Source organism: Oncorhynchus mykiss, chromosome 3, assembly GCF_057628025.1.
Source record: "Oncorhynchus mykiss isolate SJ-2025 chromosome 3, ASM5762802v1, whole genome shotgun sequence".
Classification (NCBI taxonomy): Eukaryota; Metazoa; Chordata; class Actinopteri; order Salmoniformes; family Salmonidae; genus Oncorhynchus; species Oncorhynchus mykiss.
Window position 1 is genome coordinate 54,210,037 of NC_143024.1, and position 27,480 is coordinate 54,237,516.

Consider the following 27,480-nt stretch of genomic DNA (forward strand, 5'->3'; position numbering starts at 1 on the left):
ATCTCAATACTTTGTTATATATCCTTTGTTGGCAATGACAGAGGTCAAACGTTTTCTGTAAGTCTTCATAAGGTTTTCACACACTTGCTGGTATTTTGGCCCATTCCTCCATGCAAATCTCCTCTAGAGCAGTGATGTTTGGGGCTGTTGCTGGGCAACATGGACTTTCAACTCCCTCCAAAGATTTTCTATGGGGTTGAGATCTGGAGACTGGCTAGGCCACTCCAGGACCTTGAAATGCTTCTTACGAAGCCACTCCTTCATTGCCTGGGCGGTGTGTTTGGGATCATTGTCATGCTGAAAGACCCAGCCACGTTTAATCTTCAATGCCCTTGCTGATGGAAGGAGGTTTTCACTCAATCTCACGATACATGGCCCCATTCATTCTTTCCTTTACACGGATCAGTCGTCCTGGTCCCTTTGCAGAGAAACAGCCCCAAAGCATGATGCTTCCACCCCCATGCTTCACAGTAGGTATGGTGTTCTTTGGATGCAACTCAGCATTCTTTGTCCTCAAAACACGACGAGTTGAGTTTTTACCAAAAAGTTATATTCTGGTTTCATCTGACCATATGACATTCTCCCAATCTTCTTCTGGATCATCCAAATGCTCTCTAGCAAACTTCAGACAGGCCTGGACATGTACTGGCTTAAGCAGGGGGACACGTCTGGCACTGCAGGATTTGAGTCCCTGGCGACGTAGTGTGTTATTGATGGTAGGCTTTGTTACTTTGGTCCCAGCTCTCTGCAGGTCATTCACTAGGTCCCCCGTGTGGTTCTGGGATTTTTGCTCACCGTTCTTGTGATCATTTTGACCCCACGGGGTAAGATCTTGCGTGGAGCCCCAGATCGAGGGAGATTATCAGTGGTCTTGTATGTCTTCCATTTCCTAATAATTGCTCCCACGGTTGATTTCTTCAAACCAAGCTGCTTCCCTATTGCAGATTCAGTCTTCCCAGCCTGGTGCAGGTCTATAATTTTGTTTCTGGTGTCCTTTGACAGCTCTTTGGTCTTGGCCATAGTGGAGTTTGGAGTGTGACTGTTTGAGGTTGTGGACAGGTGTCTTTTATATTGATAACAAGTTCAAACAGGTGCCATTAATACAGGTAACGAGTGGAGGACAGAGGAGCCTCTTAAAGAAGAAGGTACAGGTCTGTGAGAGCCAGAAATCTTGCATGTTTGTAGGTGACCAAATACTTATTTTCCACGATAATTTGCTAATAAATTCTTTAAAAATGTAACGTGATTTTCTGGATTTATTTTCTCATTTTGTCTGTCATAGTTGAAGTGTACCTATGATGAAAATTACAGGCCTCATCTTTTTAAGTGGGAGAACTTGCACAATTGGTGGCTGACTAAATACTTTTTTGCCCCACTGTACATCAGGGAATGCTGTTTCTTTGTTTGTACAGAGCCATGACTTATGGACATTACACTAAACTCTGCTATTCAACCAGACAGCTTTTCCATTTTCTGTATGGATCAGGTTCTGGTAAGAGTAGGAGGAGGTGTATGCTTCCTGATCAACAATTCCTGGTGTACTGAAGTTGAAACCGTCTCAAGCTCCTGTTCACCTGACCTGGAGTTTCTAATTCTAAAATGCCAACCCCACTATATGCTGAGGTAATTCACGTGTGTTATCACAGCTGTGTACATACTGCCACAACAAACATCAAGGTGGCACTCCGCGAACTGTGAAGGAATCCTCTCACCCGGAAGCAGTCTTTACTGTCGTGGGATATATTAACCAAGCACGTTTTAAAACATTCTTCCAAATATCACGAATATGTATCCTGCCCCATGAGAGGAAACGTACTGGACCATGTACATACAAACATCCAATCAGATCACATCTCCCTGTTCCTACTCCCCACCTACAAGCATCAATTCAAGAGCGAGCCACCAACAGCGGTTCTGGACAGAGGAGGCAGACTCGATGCTGCAGGACTGTTTTGAGAATATTGATTGGAATCTGTTCAAAGACTCATCCACCCAGGCCTCATCCATCAACATTGAGGGAGTATACATCGTCAGTCACAGGCTTCATTAGGAAATGTGTCTGTTGTACCCACAATCACAATCCGGACATACCTCAACCAAAAACCCTGGATGACCGGAGATATCCGTGCCATGACGAGAGCCCGTACTGCCACATTCAATGTGAGCAGAACGAACCTTGATGACTTGGTGGCGCACAAAGCATACAAGACAAGTAGGTGCGAGCTCCACAAATCCATTAGGGACGCAAAAAGACAATACAGACTCAAACTTAATTGATTTTTGGCTACTCGCAAAGCATGTGGTAAGAACTACAGACTATCATGGACTACAAAGGTAAATTCACTGTCTCTAGTGCCCACCGAAACCTCCCTCTGAGATGAGCTTAACACATTCTATGCTCGCTTCAAGGCAGACAACACGACCAGGTGCTTTCGCTCTCTGAGGCTGATGTGAGAAACTCTCAAGAGTGAGTACTTATGGCATCCCTGGCCGCGTCCTTGATGTGTGCTGACCAGCTAGCAGGCGGCTTCTCGAACGTCTTCAACCCCTGGCTGTAGTCCCCACCTACTTCAGAGACCACAATCATCCCAGTGCCCACGATTAACAAGGTGACATGCCCAAATGACTATCGCCCCGTCGCACTCACCCCGGTCATCATGAAGAACTTTGAGGGGTTGGTCATTGCCGACATCAAGGCCAGCATGCCAGGCACATTGGACCCATTCCAATTTGCCTACTGCTCCACCAGGTCCATGGGAGATGCTATTCACACGGCCGTAACACATCTGAACAAAAGGAACACCAATTTGAGAATGCTGTTCATTGACTACAGTTCAGCATTCAACAACACTATTGTTCCCTCCAAGCCCTGGTTCTGGATACTACCCTCTGTAACTGGATCCTGGACTTCCTGATGGAAAGACCACAGGATGTGAGGATTGGCAACACCTCCTCCACACTGACTCTTAACACAGGGGCCCCCCAGGGGTGTGTCCTCAGCCCTCTGCAGTACTCCCTGTTCACCCATGACTGCGTGTCTTTGCACTACACCAACTCCATCGTCAAGTTTGCTGACGACACCATGGTTGTAGGCCTGATGATGACCAACAACGAGGAGTCAGCCTATAGGGAGGAGGTAAGTGAACTGGCATTGTGGTGCCAGAAAAGCAATCTCTCCCTCAATGTTAGCAAAACAAAGGAGTTGCTTGTTGACTTTAGCAAGCAGAGGGAACATTCCCGATACACACCAACAAGACTGCATTCGAGAGTCAGCAGTCAAGTTCCTCGGTGTCCACATCACCAAGGACTTGACATGGACCAGCAACACCACCAGTCCTGTCGACGGCACAGCAGCGTCTCTACTTTCTAAAACGACTGAAGAAATTTGGCATGCCACCCCGGGTCCTCTCCAAATATTATCACTGCACCATTGAGATCATCCTGACGGGTTGCATCACAACCTGGTACGGGAATTGCTCCATCCAAGACCACAATGCCATCCAGCGGGTGGTGAAGATGGGCCAGTAAATCACCAAGACAGCTACTCGAAACGGTGCCTGACGAAGGCCCACTGCATCAAGGACCCCACAAACCCCAGTCATGAGCTGTTCACTCTCTTACCGTCAGGCAGATGGTACCGGAGCATGCGTCTGATGCCATCAGACTACTGAACACTTGAACTGGACAGACCACCTGCACTGACTCTCGGCACATATGCTACACACACATTGCAACTGCTGCTACCAGACTTAGCATTCTGCACAATTTAAACACTTGCTCCCCCAATCCCTCCTTCCCCAAAAACATGTGTAAATACACTACATGCTCATCAAACATATCATTCCAGAATCATGGGCATTAATATGGAGTTGGTCCCCACTTTGCTACAGCCTGCACTTTTCTGGGAAGGCTTTCCACTAGACGTTGGAACATTGCTGTGGGGACTTGCTTCCATTCAGCCATAATCATTAGTGAGGTTGAGCACTGATGTTGGGCGATTAGGCCTGGCTCGCAGTCGGCGTTTCAATTAATCCCAGAGGTGGTATTTTATTATTTCTTATTGTTGTCTAATGAACCTGCAAGTAAGCATTTCATTTGACTGTGAATACCATGTGTATCCTGTACATACGACAAATAAAACTAGAAAATGTCACGTAAATATACACACACGATTATTTCCGTAATAGACTCTTTAAATAAATGTAACACCCTTTTGATAGTCACTTGGTCAGGTACTTATTTTACTTGCACATCAGCCTTCCAAATAATACCTTGATTTTTATTTTATTTTTTATTATCAAGGGTTGAATGTGTCTGTTTGCCTTTCCTATGTATTTAAAGACCTACATCATTGTGTGCCATATACTGTAGAATATGACAAAATAAATGTTGTGATATTAATGAAAGTCGACGTGGTTAACTTCCTAGCAGTGCATTGCAACATACTGTGGTCAAACAGTTGGGAACATGAGCCCTGTCTAGGAAAAGGATTTCTGATGACATGTTCATCCTCTCCATTTATAGATGCTGGAGTTCATGCTAAACTGATCTCTCTCTCTCTCTCTCTCATTCTCCCTTGCTCTCTATTCGTCTTCTGTTTCCTTCTCCCTGTTTTCATCTTTCTCTCTAACTTAGGCAGAGGCCAGGCTTGCTCTGAAGAGGGCGGCCAGGGCAGAGGCCAGAGAGATCCGTATGAAGGAGCTGGAGAGACAACAGGAGGAGGTATAACTAAAGAGCACTACAATACACCCAAATGCACTCATAATGTACACACTTATCTTATAGAACACATGCACACAAACATGCATGCAAATAGTATCCATACCTACAGAACAACTACAGTTCGAAAGGACAGACAAAACCAGACCTGATGTAGTAAGGTACCTTACAAAGACTTAATCCCAAAACTACCCCAAGCTTTAGGCACCTTGACCCATGTCACATGACCAAGGAGTCAGGTCGGGAAGCGCAGTCTGTTATTAAAGGCATTTCCTGTGAACAGTGTTTCATTCTTAAACGTCCTGTGCCAGGGTGGGTCCAGTGGTCACCAGTGTTAATGGTGTACCATATCCATTGCACTAGAATGCACAGCTGGTAATTTCTACCAAACAAATTAGCATACACTCTTAAGTCATAGTGCGAGACTTTGGCAACTAAGCCCTTTTTCCACTTACCCAGTCAGATGAACTCATGGATACTATTTTTATGTCTGCGTGCAGTTTGAAAGAAATTGCTAACTAGAGTTAGCGCAGTTACTAACTACATAGATTTAACAATGACTGTAAATCTTCTCTAATGTTATTTACCAATCACTTGTGAAACTACCTTCAAACTACACAGAGACATAAAAAATGAATTGCCAAAAAAGTCACATTATCCCTTTAACACCATCAGTATAATCAACAGCCAAGAACATTGTCATTAGATCTAGGAAATAAGGGATCCTAGTTTTGCCTTTTGGGACCCATCATTTCTTAATAAGATTAGTCTAATCTTAGTGTGATCTCGAAGTTATGCTATCTTTACATCTAGTACCATATGCTCCAGAATATTCTATCTAGTTGCCAGCTTAGTGCATTCGGAAGGTATTCAGACCCCTTAACTTTTTCCACAGTTTGTTACATTTTAGAATAAGGTTCTAATGTATTACATTGTTTTGCTTCCCTCATCAATATACAAACAATACCCCATAATGACAAAGCAATAGCAGGTTTTTAGAAATGTATAAAAAAATAATTAAAAAAATGAGGGTCTCCCGAGTGGTGCAGCGGTCTAAGGCACTGCGTTGTAGTGCTAGAGGCATTATAACTGACCCGGGTTCATTCCCGGGTAGTTATTTCAGCCTTGGAGTCTTCTTGGGTATGACGCTACAAGCTTGGGACACCTGTATTTGGGGACACCTGCATTTGCAGATTCTCTCAAGCACTGTCAGTTTGGCCACTCCTGCGTTGTCTTGGCCGTGTGCTTAGGGTCGTTGTCCCCCCCCCCCCACCCCAGTCTGAGGTTCTGAGCGCTCTGGAGCATGTTTTCATCAAGGATCTCTACTTGTCTCCATTCATCTTTCCCTCAATCGTCACAGTCCCTGCCGCTGAAAAACATCCTCGCAGCATAATGCTGCCACCACTATGCATCACCGTAGGGATGGTTTTTGCCATGTGATAAGCGGTGTCTAGCTTCTTCCAGTCATGATGCTTGGTGGAGTTCTGCAGAGATGGTTGTCCTTCTCAGATTGACCATTGGGTTCTTGGTCACCTCCCTGACCAAGGCTCTTCTTTTGTTCATTTGTAATGAATTTGAACATTTCATAACCTGTTTTGTAGTGGGACAGTAACATTTAGTTATCATCTTTATACTTTAAGCATTTCTATGTTTAGCTCACGTATACGTTAGAAGTATACATCAAGGTTCTGTAATAGATAAATGTGGCAAATGTTTATTTTTTTATACAGCACCTTTTTATCTTTCTGTGTAGGTGTACATACACACACTACTGTTCAAAAGTTTGGGGTCACTTAGAAATGTCCTTGTTTTTTAAAGAAAAGCACTTTTTTTTGTCCATTTTAAAATAACCTCAAATTGATCAGAAATGCAGTGTAGACATTGTTAATGTTGTAAATGACTATTGTAGCTGGAAACTGCTTTTATGGAACATCTACATAGGTTTACAGAGGTCCATTATCAGCAACCATCACTCCTGTGTTCCAATGGCACATTGTGTGAAAAAAAATCCAAGTTTATCATTATCAAGGCTACATGATCATTAGAAAACAATTATGCAATTATGTTAGGACAGCTGAAGACTGTTGTGCTGATTTTAAAGAAGCAATCAAACTGTCCTTTAGACTAGTTGAGTATCTGGAGCATCAGCATTTGTGGGTTTGATTACAGGCTCAAAATGGCCAGAAACAAAGTACTTTCTTCTGAACCTCGTCAGTCTATTCTTGTTCTGAGAAATGAAGGGTTTTTCAAGTGAGAAATTGCCAAGAAACTGAAGATCTCGTACAACGCTGTGTACTACTACCTTCACAGAACTGCGCAAACTGGCTTAACAGAATAGAAAGAGTGGGAGGCATGTACAGGTACAGGATGGCAACAACTGCCCGAGTTACACCAGAAATGCACAATTCCTCCATCAGTGCTCAAACTGTTCGCAATAGGCTGAGAGAGGATGGACTGAGGGTTTTTAGGTCTGTTGTAAGGCACTATGGGCACAAACCCACCGTCGCTGGACCAGACAGGACTGGCAAAAAGTGCTCTTCACTGACGAGTTGCAGTTTTCTCTCACCAGGGGTGATGGTCGGATTCAGCGAGGCCTGTACTCTAGAGCGTCCGTCATGGTCTGGGGCGGTGTGCCACAGCGTCATCGGACTGAGCTTGTGATTGCAGGCAATCTCAACACTGTGCGTTACAGGGAAGACATCCTCCTCCTCCCTCATGTGGTACCCTTCCTGCAGGCTCACCCTGACCCTCCAGCATGACAATACCCCCCCCACCCCCCCACACAGAAATGTCCGGGAACTTGCAGATGCCTTGGTGGAAGAGTGGGGTAACATCTTACAGCAAGAAGTGGCAAATCTGGTGCAGTCCATGAGGAGAAGATGATGCACTGCAGTACTTAATGCAGCTGGTGGGTACACCAGGTACTGACTGTCACTTTTGATTTTGACCCCCCCCCCTGGATTGTTCAGGGACCCATTATTCAATTTCTATTAGTCACAAATCTGTGGAACTTGTTCAGTTTGTCTCCAGTTGTTGAATGTTGTTGTGTTCATACAAACATTTACACATTATGTTTGCTGAAAATAAATGCAGTTGACAGTGAGGACGTTTCTTTTTTTGTTGGGTTTAGTTACAAAAACCTCATCTGTGCTTTAGAAACAAAAGATTGTGCTTCTTGACTGTTGACCAATACCTGGTCATCAGCATTGGAGCGCAAAGGTGGGCACACAGATATAATCCTATCCATTTTTAGTAACCAAAAAGCACTTTTTTCATTGGTTTTTGCCTGGAAAAAAACAGAGTAGCCTACCTCCATATTATCCATATAAAATAGTTTAGCAATCAGCTACGGATGCATTTTTGCCAGAACAATAGGCTACTTGGTAATTTCATTGTTCATTTTCATATTTCAGATAGGCCAAGTTTGGTTGGGTTATAATTACCTGTTTGTGTGTGTGTATCTACCTCGGTGGTGGGGACTGACTATGTGTAAAGATGGCTGTAACATCGCACAACCTTCAATGTTTTTGACATGATATTCCTAATTCATATTGACTGCTAACATGAATTACTTTTAAGCTCAAAATGCAGGTATTAAACTTTTATTTCTGTCTTGCATTTTCAAAAACGCATCACTGTTAATTTCTGCTGTGATTGTACGCGTGTGTGCGACGGGTGTCGCAAGCTTTGAACCACTGCTAGCGAACAGTTTCTGATTTGGTGCAGCGCAAACATTAAATTGTAGGGAAAGACTATTGCTATAAATATGCAGCTCCAACAAATTTGGTGATTAAAGAATATTAACTGTCTGCTTTGAAAGCTCACCAGCCTTATGGCATCAAGCAACGATTACTAGCATACGTTTACTGGTCTTTTGGTATGTCAAAATTGACATTGATCGTTTGCGTTTGGAATTTGTTTTTACTTTGTTACTTTGTTTTTACTTGACTTGTGACTTGCTGTTAGAATGGACGACTTGGACTTGATCCGTTCTGCTTTGGACTCGACTCTGACCTTGTAACTTGAATAATAGTGACTTAGTCCCACCTCTGAGTTTGTCATTATATTTAGCACTTGTCCCATTTTTAGATGTGAAAAATGCCAGCTATGAGACACTCAAAAGACACGTGGTTGAGCAAATGGCACCGTCCCTGTGTTATGATATACATGAGCAGGGGGATCATCTGGACCAACTATTGAGGAAGTTGACTAAACCCTTTCAACCATCTCCCCCTATCAAGCAATGTTTGAAATATGTTCTACCCTCTTGTGGCTTTGAGTCAGTGACTCAATTAACACAGATTAACAGTCAGTGTTCAGATTAGTCTGGTCAGGACGTTTGTGTGTAGTTTAAACCCTCAATCCAAGCCTCAAAGTAGCTTAGTGGTCTGTGCTCCTTAGTGAAGCCTCTAGTCGACTAACAGTGGTTTGCTCCAACGACGTCGAGTCTGAACAACACGAGCAGAGGGTGGCTATGCTTTCTACTACTGTCCGGATGCTAACTTTAGGAGATCTACTTTTCAACTGGAGAAACTCTCAAGCCAGAAGTGGATTACTAGTTGTATCTCTACAGTAGCACTAACTAACCTGAATCATCAGGTCGTCGTTGTAGCATCATCTGACCCGGGAACGTTCAACCTCCCCTGATCCCATCTGCAAGCCAGGCCGTCATCATTGGTGACGTCTATATGGCACACACTACGTTTGCATCGTGACAGCAGCAGGACGGCCGGGCGGCGGTTGGCAGGGAGGGGTATCCGGGCTGCCCTGAGTGGGCGTCCGGGGACCCCTCCAAATAGGAAGGTGAGCTCGGAATGTTATGAAGCTAGTTGGGATGTGAAGCGGGAGGTACGGTACCTGAGCTTATTGTGTGAATGTAACTCATCTGATTAATGGACTTGCACTGAGCGAGGCAAGTTAAGTATTTGTGTTTTATATACACTTGAAAAATTAAGTAACGCTTTTCATTCTTGACCAAAAACAGACACGCTCTTTGTATAGTGGTGTAGGTCTTTGGATGTTGTACACATGAAATTGTCATGCCTAGCTTTATCCGCATCATTATATTCCATTTAGTGTGACTCGAGCCGTTTCTTCAACCAGCTGTGCTGCCTGGGCTACACGCATTTTATAAAAGGGATGTAATTTGGGTGTTTTTTGGGGCTTTTATTAAGGTCCTTTGGTCACCCCCATAGTGCACAACAAGAAATGAGGAAGTCTATTGCAGCAGGGGTAAGTTTTTCAAAAACAAGTGAAATCACCAAAAAAGTGTCTGCACCCTTCATTGCATTTACGTTAAAGAAAATCAATTTACTTGAAACCTATCAAGCATTTATCAAATACTTTGTTCGGGGCCTGGCACTGTGGAGGATAGCAGCCATTTTATGTGCTCTTGACCAATTCTGCTGTTTTGTGTTTTATTTTAAGCTCATCTTAACTTTTGTTTGTTTGTTATTACCTATGACCAAAAACAGCTTCTGTACATCAGAACAGCCATCATTAACCTTGATTTGCTTGACAATTTTCTACTTCAACGAGTCGGCAGCTCTGGACTTTCTGCTTACTCCTGACCGGGCCCTAATTGCCGGGATTCAAAAGAAATGAAGGTGCAAGCGTCAAGCGAGCTGGGATCCTGACGAGACTGTTGGCGAGCGTATAAACCGCCTCTTCCCTTCATTCTATTAGCAAATGTACAAATTGGATGTGCTACGCTCGAGACTATCCTATCAACGGGACCTGAAGAATCATAATATTCTATGTTTCTCGTAGTCGTGGCTGACATCGATAATGTACTGTACAACTCGCATTGTTTTTTTTTGTTTTTTTCATGCATCGTCTAGACTGGACAGCAGCCTCGGGGAGGGGTGTGTCTCTTAAGAAAATCTGCTGCGCGATCTCTAATGTTAAGGAAGTCTCAAGTTTATCTCATGATAAGCTGCAGACCATACTATTTACCAAGATAAATAGATAAAAAATTTCATAACGGTCTATTTACCACCACAAACCGATGCTGACACTAAATCTGCACTCAACACGCTGTATATGGCTTTAAGGAAACAACAAACTGCACATCCAGAGGTGGGGCTTCTCGTGGCTAGTTATCTTAATGCAGGGAAACTGAAATCTGTTTTTACCCAATTTTTAACAGCATGTCCCCTGTGCAACTAGATACGTTTTTTAAAACTCTAGATCACCTTTTACGCCACACACAGAAACATAAACACGGCTCTACCTCACCCTCCCTTTAGCAAATCTGACCATAACCCTATCCTCCTGATTTCAGCTTAGAAGCAAAAACTCAAACCGGAAGTACCAATGACGCGCTCATTACGGAAGTGGTCCGATGAAGCGGATGCTAAGCTACATGACTGTTTCGCTAGCACAGACTGGAATATGTTCAGTGATTCATCCAAAACAACAAGTCACCAGCTTTATAAGTGCATCGATGACGTCGTCCCCACAGTGACTGTATGAACATATCCCAACCAGAAGCCATGGATTACAAGCAACATCCGCACTGAGCTAAAGGCTAGAGCTGCTGCTTTCAAGGAGCGTGACACTAATACAGGCGCTTGTAAGAAATTCCGCTACGACCTCCGACATCATACAGGCAAAGCATCAACACAGGACTAAGATCTTATCCTATTACACCGGCTCTGATGCTCGTCCGATGTGGCAGGGCTTGCAAACTATCACTGACTACAAAGGGGAAACTCAACTGCGAGAGGCCCAGTGACGCGAGCCTACCAAACGAGCTAAATGCCATAAATGCTCGCTTCGAGGTTAGCAACATTGAACCATACATGAGAGCAGCAGCTGTTCTGGACAACTGATCTCGCTCTGTTTAGGCAATGTAAGACCTTTTAATCAAGTTAACCTTCACAAGGCGGCAGGGCCAGACAGATTACCAGGATGCGTACTTGTTGCAAGTGCTGACCAGCCGGGAAGTGTCTTCACTGACATTTTCAATGTCTCCTTGACCCAGTCTGTAATATCTACATATTTTAAGCAGACCACCATAGTCCATGTGATCAAGAACGCCAAGGTAACCTGTCTAAATGACTATCGTCCTGTAGCACTCACATCTGTAGCCATGAAATGCTTTGGAAGGCTGGTCAAGTCGCAGATCAACACAATCATCCCAGACACACTGGACCCACTCCAATTTGCATTCCACTCCAACAGATCCATAGATGATGCAATCTCTATTGCACTCCACACTGCCCTTTACCACCTGGACAAGAGGAACACCTATTCGAGAATGCTGAACACTGAGCTGTAGTCAATGAACAACACCCATCACTAAGCTCAGGACCCTGGGACTGAACACCTCCTTCTGTAACTGGATCCTGGACTTTCTGACAGGCCGCCTCCAGGTGGTGAGAGTAGACAACACATCTGCCACACTGACCCGCAACAAGAGGGCACCTCAGGGGTGCGTGCATAGTCCCGTCCTGTTCTCCCTGTTCACCCACGACTGCAACAACACCATTAAATTTGCTGACGACACGACAATGGTAGGCCTGACCACCGAAGACGATGAGACTCGCTATAGGGAGGAGGTCAGAAACCTGGCGGTGTGGTGCCAGGACAACAACCTCAACTTCAACAAGACAGGAGCTGATTGTGGACTACAGGAAATGGAGGGCCGAGCATGCCCCCATCCACATATATGGACTGCAGTGGAGTGGGTTGAGAGCTTCAAGTTCCCCTGTATCCACATCAGTAAGGAGTGAACATGTTTGCTCTTTTCTATATTCTGTCTATCTCTGATAAGACTGCTAAATAGTTAGTCCGGGTAGCTATTTGGTTATCTGCATTAACCCTCCCTCTTTGCACTAACTCTGCTGCAACTGAATGTCTATCCTGTTGCCTAGTCACTATTCCCCTACCTATATGTACATATATCTACCTCAATTACTTTGTACACCTGCACATTGACTTGGTACTGCTGCCCTGTGTGTGTATCTAGCCATGTTTTCTTTAATCATTGTGTTATTATTTTTCTCTCTGCATTGTTGGGAAGAGCCTGTAAGTAAGCATTTAACTCTTGTCTACACCTGTTTTACAAAGCATGTGATAAATAACATTTGATTTGAATAGTGTTACCTTCATTTGAAATGGTGTTTCCTTTTTGAAATGGAATCGAATCACCAGAAAAATACGGATTGTTGATTTGATATTTTGCAATGAGGCACTTAAATCATGCTGGTTCTCAGAGCATCTTTTCCAGAATGCCGACTCCCACGTGTCTCACAGAGCCACAGAACAGATTATCATGTGGTTTTGTTTAGTAGCTAGGTGTCTTTTGTATACAGTGCTCTCAGGTCAGAGTTCAGTAGTCAAAGCTTGGGAGAAAGCTTAGAATTTGGCATACATGTGGCAATGGGACATCCGTTCATTTAAGTACATATGATTTTCCTTTGCCATTCAATCTCCAAAATATAACAAACACATTTGTTCAGCTCGGCGGTCCTTGAATGTGACAGACTTGTCAGCATTTCTCTTTAGAAGTAGATCTCTAACAATATCTGCTCTTCTGACAGGTCTCGGGCATTAACCATAACAAAGGGTCAGTGAATCTGCCACGAGGGGACTTTGCCAAGGTTGGGGCAAGATCTTTTGGCTAGAATGATGGAGCAAGCACGGACATAGACGTCAAGCAGTGAAATCATAAATTAAGACTACTAGATTACTACTACTACTACTAGATTACTTTGATGGCACCAACGTTTTCAAAGGGGACCGACTGTGATCAGACCGTCAAACAATTAGCATATACACATTTGTGGAGTGGTTGAAAAATGACTTTTAATGACTCCAACCTAAGTGTATGTAAACTTCCGACTTCAACTGTACTAAGGGCCTACATGAATCAACTTTCACAGTGAATGCTTTTTATCTAGGTTATGTGCTAATTATTTGAAGTTTGCTAAATGCTTCAAAAAATATTGTGCCTAATGCAAGCCTTCCTGTTAGATTGCAAATCAACACACAATTGAGCTAAACGTTTGGAAATGAAATGCATGTCAGGTGCAGGTGCTCTGTTTCTCACATCTGATGACTGGGGGGCATTTAGGATGTTTTCTACAACGGATCGCCAAAATATTCAAATTATGATCACACTTCCTCAATTCAAATATTATGGTTTGGTATGGCTTAGAAACTTGGGAACCGAGCTCGAGTTATCGGTGTACCTGGTTGTCGCCCGGACTTGTTGAAATATCTAAATGCCTATAAAAAATCTCCAGGCTTCAGTCATAACTGTCTATTTTATTTATTTATTTATTTATTTATTTATTTATATATATATATATATATATATATATATTTATTTATTTATTTATTTATTTATTTATTTATTTATTTATTTATTTAAAAAATGTGAGTCTCCAACTTCAATTACATTACATAAAAGTATGAGGAGCACTGTTGGCTTGGTGTTGGGGAGATACAGTGCCTTGCGAAAGTATTCGGCCCCCTTGAACTTTGCGACCTTTTGCCACATTTCAGGCTTCAAACATAAAGATATAAAACTGTATTTTTTTGTGAAGAATCAACAATAAGTGGGACACAATCATGAAGTGGAACGACATTTATTGGATATTTCAAACTTTTTTAACAAATCAAAAACTGAAAAATTGGGCGTGCAAAATTATTCAGCCCCCTTAAGTTAATACTTTGTAGCGCCACCTTTTGCTGCGATTACAGCTGTAAGTCGCTTGGGGTTTGTCTATCAGTTTTGCACATCGAGAGACTGACATTTTTTCCCATTCCTCCTTGCAAAACAGCTCGAGCTCAGTGAGGTTGGATGGAGAGCATTTGTGAACAGCAGTTTTCAGTTCTTTCCACAGATTCTCGATTGGATTCAGGTCTGGACTTTGACTTGGCCATTCTAACACCTGGATATGTTTATTATTGAACCATTCCATTGTAGATTTTGCTTTATGTTTTGGATCATTGTCTTGTTGGAAGACAAATCTCCGTCCCAGTCTCAGGTCTTTTGCAGACTCCATCAGGTTTTCTTCCAGAATGGTCCTGTATTTGGCTCCATCCATCTTCCCATCAATTTTAACCATCTTCCCTGTCCCTGCTGAAGAAAAGCAGGCCCAACCATGATGCTGCCACCACCATGTTTGACAGTGGGGATGGTGTGTTCAGCTGTGTTGCTTTTACGCCAAACATAACGTTTTGCATTGTTGCCAAAAAGTTCAATTTTGGTTTCATCTGACCAGAGCACCTTCTTCCACATGTTTGGTGTGTCTCCCAGGTGGCTTGTGGCAAACTTTAAACAACACTTTTTATGGATATCTTTAAGAAATGGCTTTCTTGCCACTCTTCCATAAAGGCCAGATTTGTGCAATATACGACTGATTGTTGTCCTATGGACAGAGTCTCCCACCTCAGCTGTAGATCTCTGCAGTTCATCCAGAGTGATCATGGGCCTCTTGGCTGCATCTCTGATCAGTCTTCTCCTTGTATGAGCTGAAAGTTTAGAGGGACGGCCAGGTCTTGGTAGATTTGCAGTGGTCTGATACTCCTTCCATTTCAATATTATCGCTTGCACAGTGCTCCTTGGGATGTTTAAAGCTTGGGAAATCTTTTTGTATCCAAATCCGGCTTTAAACTTCTTCACAACAGTATCTCAGACCTGCCTGGTGTGTTCCTTGTTCTTCATGATGCTCTCTGCGCTTTTAACGGACCTCTGAGACTATCACAGTGCAGGTGCATTTATACGGAGACTTGATTACACACAGGTGGATTGTGTTTATCGTCATTAGTCATTTAGGTCAACATTGAATCATTCAGAGATCCTCACTGAATTTCTGGAGAGAGTTTGCTGCACTGAAAGTAAAGGGGCTGAATAATTTTGCACATCCAATTTTTCAGTTTTTGATTTGTTAAAGTTTGAAATATCCAATAAATGTCGTTCCACTTCATGATTGTGTCCCACTTGTTGTTGATTCTTCACAAAAAAATACAGTTTTATATCTTTATGTTTGAAGCCTGAAATGTGGCAAAAGGTCGCAAAGTTCAAGGGGGCCGAATACTTTCGCAAGGCGCTGTATTTTGTCTCAGCAACCACCACAGCTTGTAGACGGAGCTCCAAGGTACAACGTATAGAACATATAATTGAAACCGGTAGTTGAACCAGATCAGTAGGAGTATCTTGTTTGGTTTGCTTATTTGCTCACGTAGACGTCCACCAAGACCAGATCAAAAAGTTAGTACAAGTAAACTGGAGGCTATTTAGAAGAGACTCTTCAAACACAAACGCCCATATTGATTTCATCAGACTTCATTTGGTGATTGCAATCGCTAATGCATTTCATAATTAATGAATTCATAAGCCTGTAAAAACATTTCCTGTTTAAGTTGGAAAAGCAGAATATAGATTTAAGTTGTCCAAATGGACAATAAAGAAAAATCATACAAATTACAATATCAAACCATTACTACCAACACTGCGACCTGTATGCTCTCGTTGGCCGGTCCTCGCTACATATTTGTCGCCAAACCCACTGGCTCCAGGTAATAAATTTGTTGCTAGGTAAAGCTCCGCCTTCTCAGCTCACTGGTCACCATAGCAACACCCATCCGTAGCACGCGTTTCAGCAGGTATATTTCACTGGTCATCCCCAAAGCCAACACCTGCTTTGGCCGCCTTTGCTTCCAGTTCTCTGCTGCCAATGGCTGGAACGAAGTGCGAAAATCACTAAAGTTGGAGACTCACATCTCCGTCACTAACTTTTAAGCATCAGCTGTCAGAACAGCTTACCGATCGCTGCAGCTGTACACAGCCAATCTATAAATAGCCCATCCAAACGTCTACCTACCTCATCCCCTTTTTGTTTTTCTGCTCTTTTGCACACCAGTATTTCTACTTGCACATCCTCATCTGCCGATCTATCACTACAGTGTTAATTGTTAAATTGTAATTACTTCATCACTATGGCCTATTTATTTCCTTACCTCCTTACTTAATTTTCACACACTGTATTCAGATATTTCTATTGTGTTATTGACTGTACGTTTGTTTATCCCTTGTATCTGTTGTTTTTGTCGCACTGCTTTGCTTTATCTTGGCCAGGTCGCAGTTGTAAATGAGAACATGTTCTCAACTGGCCTACCTGGTTAAATGAAAAGGTAAAATACATTTTAAAAATACTTTGATCAGAATTGCATCAGTGTCCGCCAGATGCGATGTGTTGGACACTTCTCCCAATCTCAGCAGAGCTCATGAAGTAGAATTATTGTACTGTCATTAGCAATAACCTGTGTGTGACTCTTACTCTAATTACTGTACTGTTCTCTCTCCTATGTAGCTTTACATACCGAATACAGATTCACTTTATTTTTTATTTTCTTTCACTCTCGGTCTATCTATTTTATTTTCTATTCTCTTTCTGTTTCCCAAAGTCACTTGTTTTATTCTTTCCCTTTTGTTTCCCTGGTTCCTCCTCAATTGCCCTGGCCGCTTCTATAGATCTATCAGGTTCATAAGGGAGGCTGAACTGTTGAGATGTCTGTCACTTGAACTCTGAAGAATTTATTTGGGCTGCAATTTGAGGCTAGTAACTCTAATGAACTTATCTTTTGCAGCAGAGGTAACTCTGGGTCCTCCTTTCCTGTGGCGGTCCTCATGAGAGCCAGCTTCATCAGAGCGCTTGGTATTTGCGACTGCACTTGAAGAAACTTTCAAAGTTCTAGAAATGTTCCTTATTGACTGACCTTCATGTCTTAAAGTAATGATGGACTGGCGTTTCTACTTGCTTATTTGAGCTGTTCTTGCCTTAATATGGACTTGCCCTATATGGTAAAAGGAAATCTTCTGTATACCACCCCTAACTTGTCACAACACAACTGATTGGCTCAAATGCATCAAGAAGGAAAGACATTCCACAAATTAACTTTTAACAAGGCATACCCGTTAATTGAAATGCATTCCAGGTGACTACCCCATGAAGCTGGTTGAGAGAATGCCAAGAGTGCAAAGCTGTCATCAATGCAATGGGTGGCTACTTTAAAGAATCTCAAATATAAAATGTATTTAGCACTCTTTTTGGTTACTACATGACTCCATATGTGTTATTTCATAGTTTTGATGTCTTCACTATTATTCTACAATGTAGAAAATAGTAAATTATAAAGAAAAACCCTTGAATGAGTAGGTGTGAATGTTTGACTGGTACTGTAACTAGATAATAATGGAAGTCTGAGCTGTGAGTGTCCTTCCTCTCCTGCTCTTTCCTCAGAAATATTATGGCTTGGAGAGCAAAGTAGACAGTGAATGGGGACACGTCACGCAATGGATGGTACAGTCGCTTCCTGGTTATGGTGGCCAATAACAATCTTTGGCAAACCTATGCATTGCTGAATGAATTAGCTGTACTAAGAGTTGTGGAATAATCATTTTGTTTTGATGAATGCATTATGGAAATGTACTCATTTTGAATATTCAAAACTGTTAGAAATGCCAGATTACCAGTGGTATAATGTCAGTTGTTAGCCACAGGGCATAGCTGAGATCTTAAAAAATGGGCTTTGATCTTAAACCTGTATTGCATTTGCTTTTTGTTTTTATCCAAGAGGCTTTTGTGTGCAATGTGCCTTTTAGCTTAGAAGTTCTAGAGCGGCTTGTTGATTTACAAGGTCACACATCTAATGATAATCCAGTCGTTCAGGAAATGTATGTGCATGCTGATTGGGTTTGGATCTGCATGTCCTATCCCTTTCGTGTGGACTGCATGGGTTTTGATTATCCTGTTGTACTGCCAAGCGATTTTATCTTATTCTTGTACAGTTTACCTGGGTGGTTCAGATCCACCGGACTGGACACTGTGACATGCGTCTCTTGTCATATTATGTTTTTAAAAGATATACTGAAATGATGTGACGGTATAGGACATCAGTACCAGGTAACCAACCACAACATGTAGGAGGTATGAGAGGTGCCGCTGCAGGACAGAAGCTAATCTGTGTGTGTGGCCATGTTTACCGCTTGAGTGGTTGGGTGACAGGATTACTATCCATGGCCATAGTGATATATTGAACTGCATGCATGGAATGGATGCAGTGCACTTGACCATTGACAATGGTTCACTTTCAAAGTTTAGCAGGCAATTACCCTTCTCTTTCAATTCTCCTCGGTTTAATAGCCACAGTGAGTTGACTTGGAAGAAGTGAGCATACGTGCTAGAAGTCTTCATTTGGAATCATTGTGTGTTTTTGCATCTAAGTGTGCTGTTGAGTTTACATTTGGGTTCTTGTTGAAACCCCTCTGACAGGCCTATATGAACACCTATGTTGACCTTGTCCTAAGTGTCACCTCCTGTCCTGTCATTTGACCTTTAATCTTTCTGTGTATCCTCTTTTCCTTTTAATTTCTCCAGGAAGACAGTGCGAGGTACTCTTGCCCCTCACAGAGACCTAGCTCTGTGTGTATTATTTTCACCCTCCCTTTTTAAACCTTCTCGCCATCATCTGGGAAAAAAAGCAGTTTTAATTTCTTGGAACCGTTACTGGGATACCTTGAACTCGGGTGCTGGAGAGTCACAATGTTAGCAGGCTTTTGTTCCGGTCAGATACTGATCCACTTGAGTCAATTGATGATCTTATTATCCTATCAGTCAATACACTTGAATAGTGTTCCAATATCCAATCCATACTAGCATACTATTTAGTATGGGTCGATTGACAATACATCACCATCATGTAGTAGGCTTGATGGAATGTATGTCAAGTCCTTGTGTGGCCCACTCTGACTCCAGTGCCCTGGGCCATTGAGCTGTGTGCTCAGGCACTTAATCTGAGCTGGACAGCCAGTCCAGCCAGAGCAGCGTGAAAGAGGTCATTTTATAGACCGAGGACAGATCATGTTTCAATCAACCATGTTAAACACTAAGGTTGGGGTCAATTTCATTTCGATTCAGGAAGTAAACTGAAATTCCGATCTTCTTGGTTCAGAAAATGAATTGGCATTTCAGTTTACTTCTTTTAATTGACTGTTTAACCACATGCCAATAGTTTTAAAAAATCTTCCAAATACAGATGTTGTACTGGGAAATAAAATCCTTTTTTGTTTCCCACACAGATCTCAGACGATGATGAGCAGATGTCGGTGGGCAGCCGAGGCAGTGTGAGGGTCAGTAATCACTCAAACTCCGCCATCTTTAATTTCAAACCAATTGCACAGACTCTGGCCCTGTTAGTTAAGAGACTTGAGGTCGAAATTACCCCTAACCTCAGATCCAGGATCAGATTTTCTAGTTCCACATCCTAACTGTAGCCATTAGGATAGTATGAAGGAAAAAGGAAACCGCACACTGCTCTTGATAGTATCACTGATATGTAGTATGCTTATTAAATAGAAGTGATACTATCGAGCAGTGTGCGGTTTCCTTTCTCCTTCATTAATAATGGGAATTGATGGGAAATGATGTAAATATATCACTAGCCACTTTAAACAATGCTACCTTATATAATGTTACTTACCCTACATTATTCATCTCATACGCATATACTGTACTCTATATCATCGACTGCATCCTTATGTAATACCTGTATCACTAGCCACTAACTATACCACTTTGTTTACATACTCACCTCATGTATATACTGTACTCAATACCATCTACTGTATCCTGCCTATGCTGCTCTGTACCATCACTCATTCATATATCCTTATGTACATATTCTTTATCCCCTTACACCACATATGTCAGAGTCAAGGCCCGCGGGCCACATCCGGCCCGCAAGAAGGTTTTTTACGGCCCCTGGGATGATCTTGATTTATTATTAGAACCGGCCCGCAGCAAGCCGGCAGCCCGCAGATCTTTTACACGCACCAATACTACATTTCCCACAATGCAAAGGTGACGCACCGAGCAGTAGGCTGCTTCATTTCAATATTTATTGGCACAGCAGTCGTCAGCATCACAGTAAAATTAACTTTCAGATACCCATCAAAAATGGCAAAACGGAAGGTGGATACTGAGAACCGGGGGTTTCAAACAAGGTGGGAGTCGGAGTATATGTTCACGAAGGTAGCTGGAAAACCTGTGTGTCTTCTGTGTGGAGAAAGTGTGGCGGTACTGAAAGAGTATAATCTGAGACGACATTATGAAACGAAACACGCGGACAAAAACAAGAATATGGACATGGAACAAAGGCTACAAAAGGCAGAGGAATTAAAACGAGGCCTCAAATCTCGACAGGCTCTGTTCAAAAAAGCCAAATCACAAGGCCAGGCTGCTGTCAAGGCCAGTTTTATTTTGGCAGAAGAGATCGCTAAATCAGCCCGGCCATTTACGGAGGGGGATTTCATCAAAAACTGCATGATTAAAGTTTGTGACGAAGTTTGCCCAGAAAAAAGGCAACTCTTTTTAAATGTGAGTCTGAGCAGAAACACCATTGCCGAGAGAGTAGACCAGTTGTCCATCAATCTAAAAGAGCAGCTTGTGAAAAAGGGAAAAGATTTTATTGCATATTCCTTGGCTGTGGATGAGAGCACCGACATTTCTGACATTGCCCAGTTGTCAATTTTCATCCGCGGAGTGGACTCCAACCTAAGCGTGACAGAGGAGTTTTTGGCTTTACGTCCTATGCATGGCACAACTACGGGGCATGATTTGTATGAAGAGGTGTCAAGATGTGTAAATGAGATGGAGCTGCCTTGGGAAAAACTCGTGGGTTTGACAACCGACGGAGCACCTGCGATGTGTGGACACAGGAGCGGACTGGTGGCGAAGATACGGGAAAAGATGCAAGAGGAAAACGCGACAGGTGAGCTGACAGCTTATTGTATCATACACCAGGAAGCGTTGTGCGGTAAAGCCTTGAAAATGGAGCATGTAATGAGCATCATCACGCGCACAGTTAACTTTATCAGAGCCAAAGGTTTGAATCACCGCCAGTTCAAGGCATTTCTGACGGAGTTAGAAACGGAGCATGGTGATTTGCCTTATCACACAGAGGTGCGATGGCTAAGCCAGGGAAAGGTGCTTCAAAGATGTTTCGAGCTTCGTGAGGAGATTTGTCTGTTCTTGGACAGCAAAGGGAAAGACACAACACAACTCCGAGACGAAATGTTTCTGTGTGAAATGGCTTTTCTGTGTGACATTACGAGTCATCTGAATGCAATAAACTTGCAGCTGCAGGGTCGGGATCGTGTCATCTCTGATATGTACAGTACAGTGAAGGCATTTAAAACCAAACTGACTCTGTGGGAGACGCAGATGCGGAAAGAAAATTTGAGCCACTTTCCCAGCTGCCAGACCATGAAAGAGAAGCTCTCTACCAGTGCGTTCCCGAGCACACAGTTGGCTGATAAAATAGGTATGCTTGCCGCTGACTTTCGACGCCGATTTGCTGACTTTGAAGCACAAAAAAGCAGGTTGGAACTGCTCGGTAACCCATTTGCTGTTGACGTGGAAAGCTCACCACCAAACCTCCAAATGGAGTTGATTGACCTCCAATGCAATGATGCACTGAGGGCAAAATATGCGGCAGTGGGTGCTGCGGAGTTCGCCCGTTTCCTCCCCGGCACAATGCCCCAGCTGCGCATCCAGGCTGCTCAAACGTTGTCTATGTTTGGCAGCACATACCTGTGTGAACAACTGTTTTCTTTGATGAACCTGAACAAAACATCACACAGAAGTCGACTTACTGCTGAACACCTCCACTCAATTCTGAGGATTTCTTCAGCTCAGAGCCTTACCCCGAACATTGATGAACTTGTGGAAAAGATGGGACACCACCAAGTATCACCCTCAACCTCAAACAAGTGAACATTACTGTGCAATCACATATTTAGAGTTTTTACTCAGTTCAAGTTTAAAAGTTAAAATTTAATATTTGTTTTCACTGCATGTTACTTCTCCTTAAACAAAGTGTTGTTTTTGATTAATAGATTTTTGCACTTTATTTTTTTGTATTTCAATCCAATTATATTTTAAAAATATTTCAGTTGAGTGGATGATAGAAAATTGCTATTATTGTTTTTTCTTTGAAGTAAATTTAGCCCACTTTTGCTAAAATAGAAAATATAGTCTACTGATGGTGCCTTGAATACCGGTTTCTTTCATTTAATGTTCATGTTATGGGGATATTTATATAAAGGAAATTTGTCTTTTGTGTCTGTTGAAAATTAAAGATTACTGACAGAGCCATAAGAAAATATTGCTTTATTTATCTGATCATATTGTAATATATTTGTTAGGTTTTCAGTAGGTTCAGTTAGGTTCACTAGACTATATGCGTCATTTAAAAAATTTTCAATGAACATTCGAACAGTCCGGCCCTCGTCTTGTAGCTGATTTTTTTATTTGGCCCTCCGTCCATTTGACTTTGACACCCCTGCCTTACACTGTGTATAAGACAGTAGTTTTGGAATTGTTAGTTAGATTACTTGTTGGTTATTACTGCATTGTCGGAACTAGAAGCACAAGCATTTTGCTACACTCGCATTAACATCTGCTAACCATGTGTATGTGACAAATAAAATTTGATTTGATTTCATCTTGTTCGGCTGTTGCCATGCACCTGCAAATACAGTGCCTTGCGAAAGTATTCGGCCCCCTTGAACTTTGCGACCTTTTGCCACATTTCAAGCTTCAAACATAAAGATATAAAACTGTATTTTTTTGTGAAGAATCAACAACAAGTGGGACACAATCATGAAGTGGAACGACATTTATTGGATATTTCAAACTTTTTTAACAAATCAAAAACTGAAAAATTGGGCGTGCAAAATTATTCAGCCCCCTTTACTTTCAGTGCAGCAAACTCTCTCCAGAAGTTCAGTGAGGATCTCTGAATGATCCAATGTTGACCTAAATGACTAATGATGATAAATACAATCCACCTGTGTGTAATCAAGTCTCCGTATAAATGCACCTGCACTGTGATAGTCTCAGAGGTCCTTTAAAAGCGCAGAGAGCATCATGAAGAACAAGGAACACACCAGGCAGGTCCGAGATACTGTTGTGAAGAAGTTTAAAGCCGGATTTGGATACAAAAAGATTTCCCAAGCTTTAAACATCCCAAGGAGCACTGTGCAAGCGATAATATTGAAATGGAAGGAGTATCAGACCACTGCAAATCTACCAAGACCTGGCCATCCCTCTAAACTTTCAGCTCATACAAGGAGAAGACTGATTAGAGATGCAGCCAAGAGGCCCATGATCACTCTGGATGAACTGCAGAGATCTACAGCTGAGGTGGGAGACTCTGTCCATAGGACAACAATCAGTCGTATATTGCACAAATCTGGCCTTTATGGAAGAGTGGAAAGAAAGCCATTTCTTAAAGATATCCATAAAAAGTGTCTTTTAAAGTTTGCCACAAGCCACCTGGGAGACACACCAAACATGTGGAAGAAGGTGCTCTGGTCAGATGAAACCAAAATTGAACTTTTTGGCAACAATGCAAAACGTTATGTTTGGCGTAAAAGCAACACAGCTGAACACACCATCCCCACTGTCAAACATGGTGGTGGCAGCATCATGGTTTGGGCCTGCTTTTCTTCAGTAGGGACAGGGAAGATGGTTAAAATTGATGGGAAGATGGATGGAGCCAAATACAGGACCATTCTGGAAGAAAACCTGATGGAGTCTGCAAAAGACCTGAGACTGGGACGGAGATTTGTCTTCCAACAAGACAATGATCCAAAATATAAAGCAAAATCTACAATGGAATGGTTAAATAATAAACATATCCAGGTGTTAGAATGGCGAAGTCAAAGTCCAGACCTGAATCCAATCGAGAATCTGTGGAAAGAACTGAAAACTGCTGTTCACAAATGCTCTCCATCCAACCTCACTGAGCTCGAGCTGTTTTGCAAGGAGGAATGGGAAAAAATGTCAGTCTCTCGATGTGCAAAACTGATAGACATACCCCAAGCGACTTACAGCTGTAAACGCAGCAAAAGGTGGCGCTACAAAGTATTAACTTAAGGGGGCAGAATAATTTTGCACGCCCAATTTTTCCGTTTTTGATTTGTTAAAAAAGTTAAAAATATCCAATAAATGTCATTCCACTTCATGATTGTGTCCCACTTGTTGTTGATTCTTCACAAAAAAATACAGTTTTATATCTTTATGTTTGAAGCCTGAAATGTGGCAAAAGGTCGCAAAGTTCAAGGGGGCCGAATACTTTCACAAGGCACTGTATGTATGTTTGGGGGACAGAGGAAAGGGGTAGTCATAAAAAAATGTCAAGCCCTTATTTTTTGTCCATGTGGCTTAAAAAAATAAGTCATTTTTCTCCTGAACTAATTTAGGCTTGCATAAACAATGTTTGAATACTATCACAACTGTTTAAGTTATGGAATTTTTATAAATGTAAAAAAAAAAAAAAAAAAGTTTTCACCTTTGAACTTATGAACAATATTGTGTAGATCAATGAAGGAAAAATCGCATCTAAATCAGTTTCAATCCCACTTTGTCACGCAACAATATGTGAAAAAAAATCCAAGGTTAGTGTGCATACTTATAATGCCCAGTGAATAGGGAATAGAGTGCCATTTGGGATTCAGACACCGACGCAGCACTATTTTTAGCACTGTTGTCTGAATCTTCATAGAGAATTGTTTTATGGTGAGTAATCATGGAAAATATTGTACTGCTAAGGTTCTGGAGTAGAGTTGATATGTTGAGTGAGACATCATTCCATAAAGGGAAACACAAATAGTTAAAACCAAAAAAAAGGATGGGTCTAGGCCTAGTTGCATCAGTTTGGGATTTTCTTGGCTTTTGCACCTGTTTTGCTTGTTTGACCCAAATCATAAAGTAACATATGGGTAACATCTTGATCAGTTGTTTGGTGATGATGGGAATCAATGAGGCGATTGCAAGGTTTCTGCCTCGCATCTTGCCTTTTTGCACATGTTTTTGTATTCTTTCTGTGACACCTGGTACAGTATTTCAGTAATTACTGGGTGTGTGTGGCATGGGTAGCTAACAGCCCGATGGCTTTCCCGATGGGCGGAGAGAGAGCTCCTGACACACACCTTTACCCTCCTGTCCGATCTTCCTCTCCTCCACCCCCCATCCCCCCCTCTCCCAGGGCTGCTCCTACCTTTCCTGGGTGAAGGACAAGAAGTCCAGGAAAAGAAAAAAGACAAATACAAAGATCGTGACACGTAAAGACAAGCCTCTGATCTTAATGAATAGCCCAAATAGATTATTTTTTTTGCGGTATTCTTGCTCATTTGCGTGGCTTCTGTCCCTTAGAGCAACGGTTATGACAATGGGTACAGTGCTTTTCAATGGGTACAGTGCTAGTAGTATCTTTTAACCTGTAGTAACTGGCTAGTCTCCAGCAGGGTAAATGGTTGGATGCCAATGGGTAAAAGTTGACTTCAGTTGGAACAAGTTAAATGGTCAGAAATGTGTGTGTTCAGTGCGCATGTTTTATAAGGGAATTTCAGGATAGTGAGTTTTCCATGCCACCTAATTCCATACTGTTTGTTTCAGTGTTCCTTATTTCATCAGTCCACTGTTTATAAGGTCATTATTAACCACATTGAACTATTCAAAGACAGTTTCTTGACTGTTCCTTTTGTTCAATTTTGGATTCAGTGAGGGAAATTATGGTTATGATTTCGCAGATAGAAGGGTGCAATTTTACATGGTGTGCTCGCTGTGCTGTAGTTAGGTGGCCTGTAGTTCATTAGGCTTTCTCCGTCTCTCCTCTTCACCCACTCTCAGAGCTCCAGACTCAGTGATGAGCACAAGCAGGGTCTCTCACTACTCCAGACTAGACCTGCAGCTGGTGGGTTCCCTCTCCCTATTTCTTTCTTTCTTTTATAATTCTGGTAAAAGCCCTACTGCCTTCATTTATTCTGCCAATAAAGAACCATTTGAATTTAAAATGTATTGCTCTGAAGATGGTTAACTCTGCATCTTCCGCTTTCTAAGGAAATTGATTGTGGCACAAATGTGGCCTGTTTCATAGCAATGTTGTTGTAAAGTTGTAGACACCAGGGTTTAGTTCTCTCTCTCTCTCTCTCCCCCCTCCTCACCCACTCTCAGAGCTCCAGACTCTGTGATATGAGCATTAGCAGTCTCTCACTCCTCCAGACTAGACCTGCTGCCGGTGGGTGTCGTGTAAATGACTGTGCATTAATACTTTTGGTGTTACCTACAGATGCTGGATCTCACTTCTGAGCCCAATTTGTATTGTGGATTATGTGCGTCTTACGTAATGCTCACTCCTTCCTCTTCTCTCTTTCTCAGCACGGCTTGTCCACTAACCGTCGAGTGATACCTGCAAGTCTGACTCCTCTCTCTCACTGTGTTTTTCTTCCAGTTAATCTGGGTGTTTTTTGTTGTTCTTCACTCGTGTTTCTTTAGCATTCTCTTTAGAGTAGCCACCTTTAGCTTTACATGGATATGTTTTCTTGTTCAGCATTTATGCCAAATGGATTTATGCCAAAAGCGTTTGACATGATTGACTTAGTATGACTCGGCATGGTTTCATTCATTATTAAAACTTTAGAAAGAAACTGAACTGTGTGTGAAGTTACGGCCGCAGAAATAATGCTAATGGAGTACAGCTCAGGATTTGAATTATTTATTTTATACAGTCATTTTTGCTCATCTTTATCAAGGGTGTCAATAATTTCAGACTCCACTGACCTGGAGTCCACAGACCTTGTGATGTTGGCTAGGAGGATGTTTCCAACTACTTTTGTACTATTGAATGGGATTGTCATTGGCCAGTTTTAACTTTTCAACAAAACACATTTCGACGTAGGTT

General features: G+C 42.2%; 1 protein-coding gene and 1 long non-coding RNA gene across 5 annotated transcripts in view; one reads left to right on the forward strand and one right to left on the reverse strand.

The window, feature by feature from the left end:
- Positions 1-27,480, reverse strand: part of LOC149984610 (uncharacterized) — a 755,830-nt gene that overhangs the window by 52,415 nt on the left and 675,935 nt on the right. The window lies entirely within an intron of this gene.
- The window catches only part of LOC110519988 (leucine-rich repeat flightless-interacting protein 2), a 71,973-nt gene that overhangs the window by 16,005 nt on the left and 28,488 nt on the right, over positions 1-27,480 (forward strand). For all 4 annotated transcript variants that reach the window (XM_036974113.2, XM_021596926.3, XM_090229556.1 and 1 more), the window contains exons 2-3: positions 4,636-4,722; positions 19,814-19,864. In XM_036974113.2, the coding sequence (XP_036830008.1) occupies positions 4,636-4,722; positions 19,814-19,864 (138 nt within the window). The remainder of the gene's footprint in view (positions 1-4,635; positions 4,723-19,813; positions 19,865-27,480) is intronic.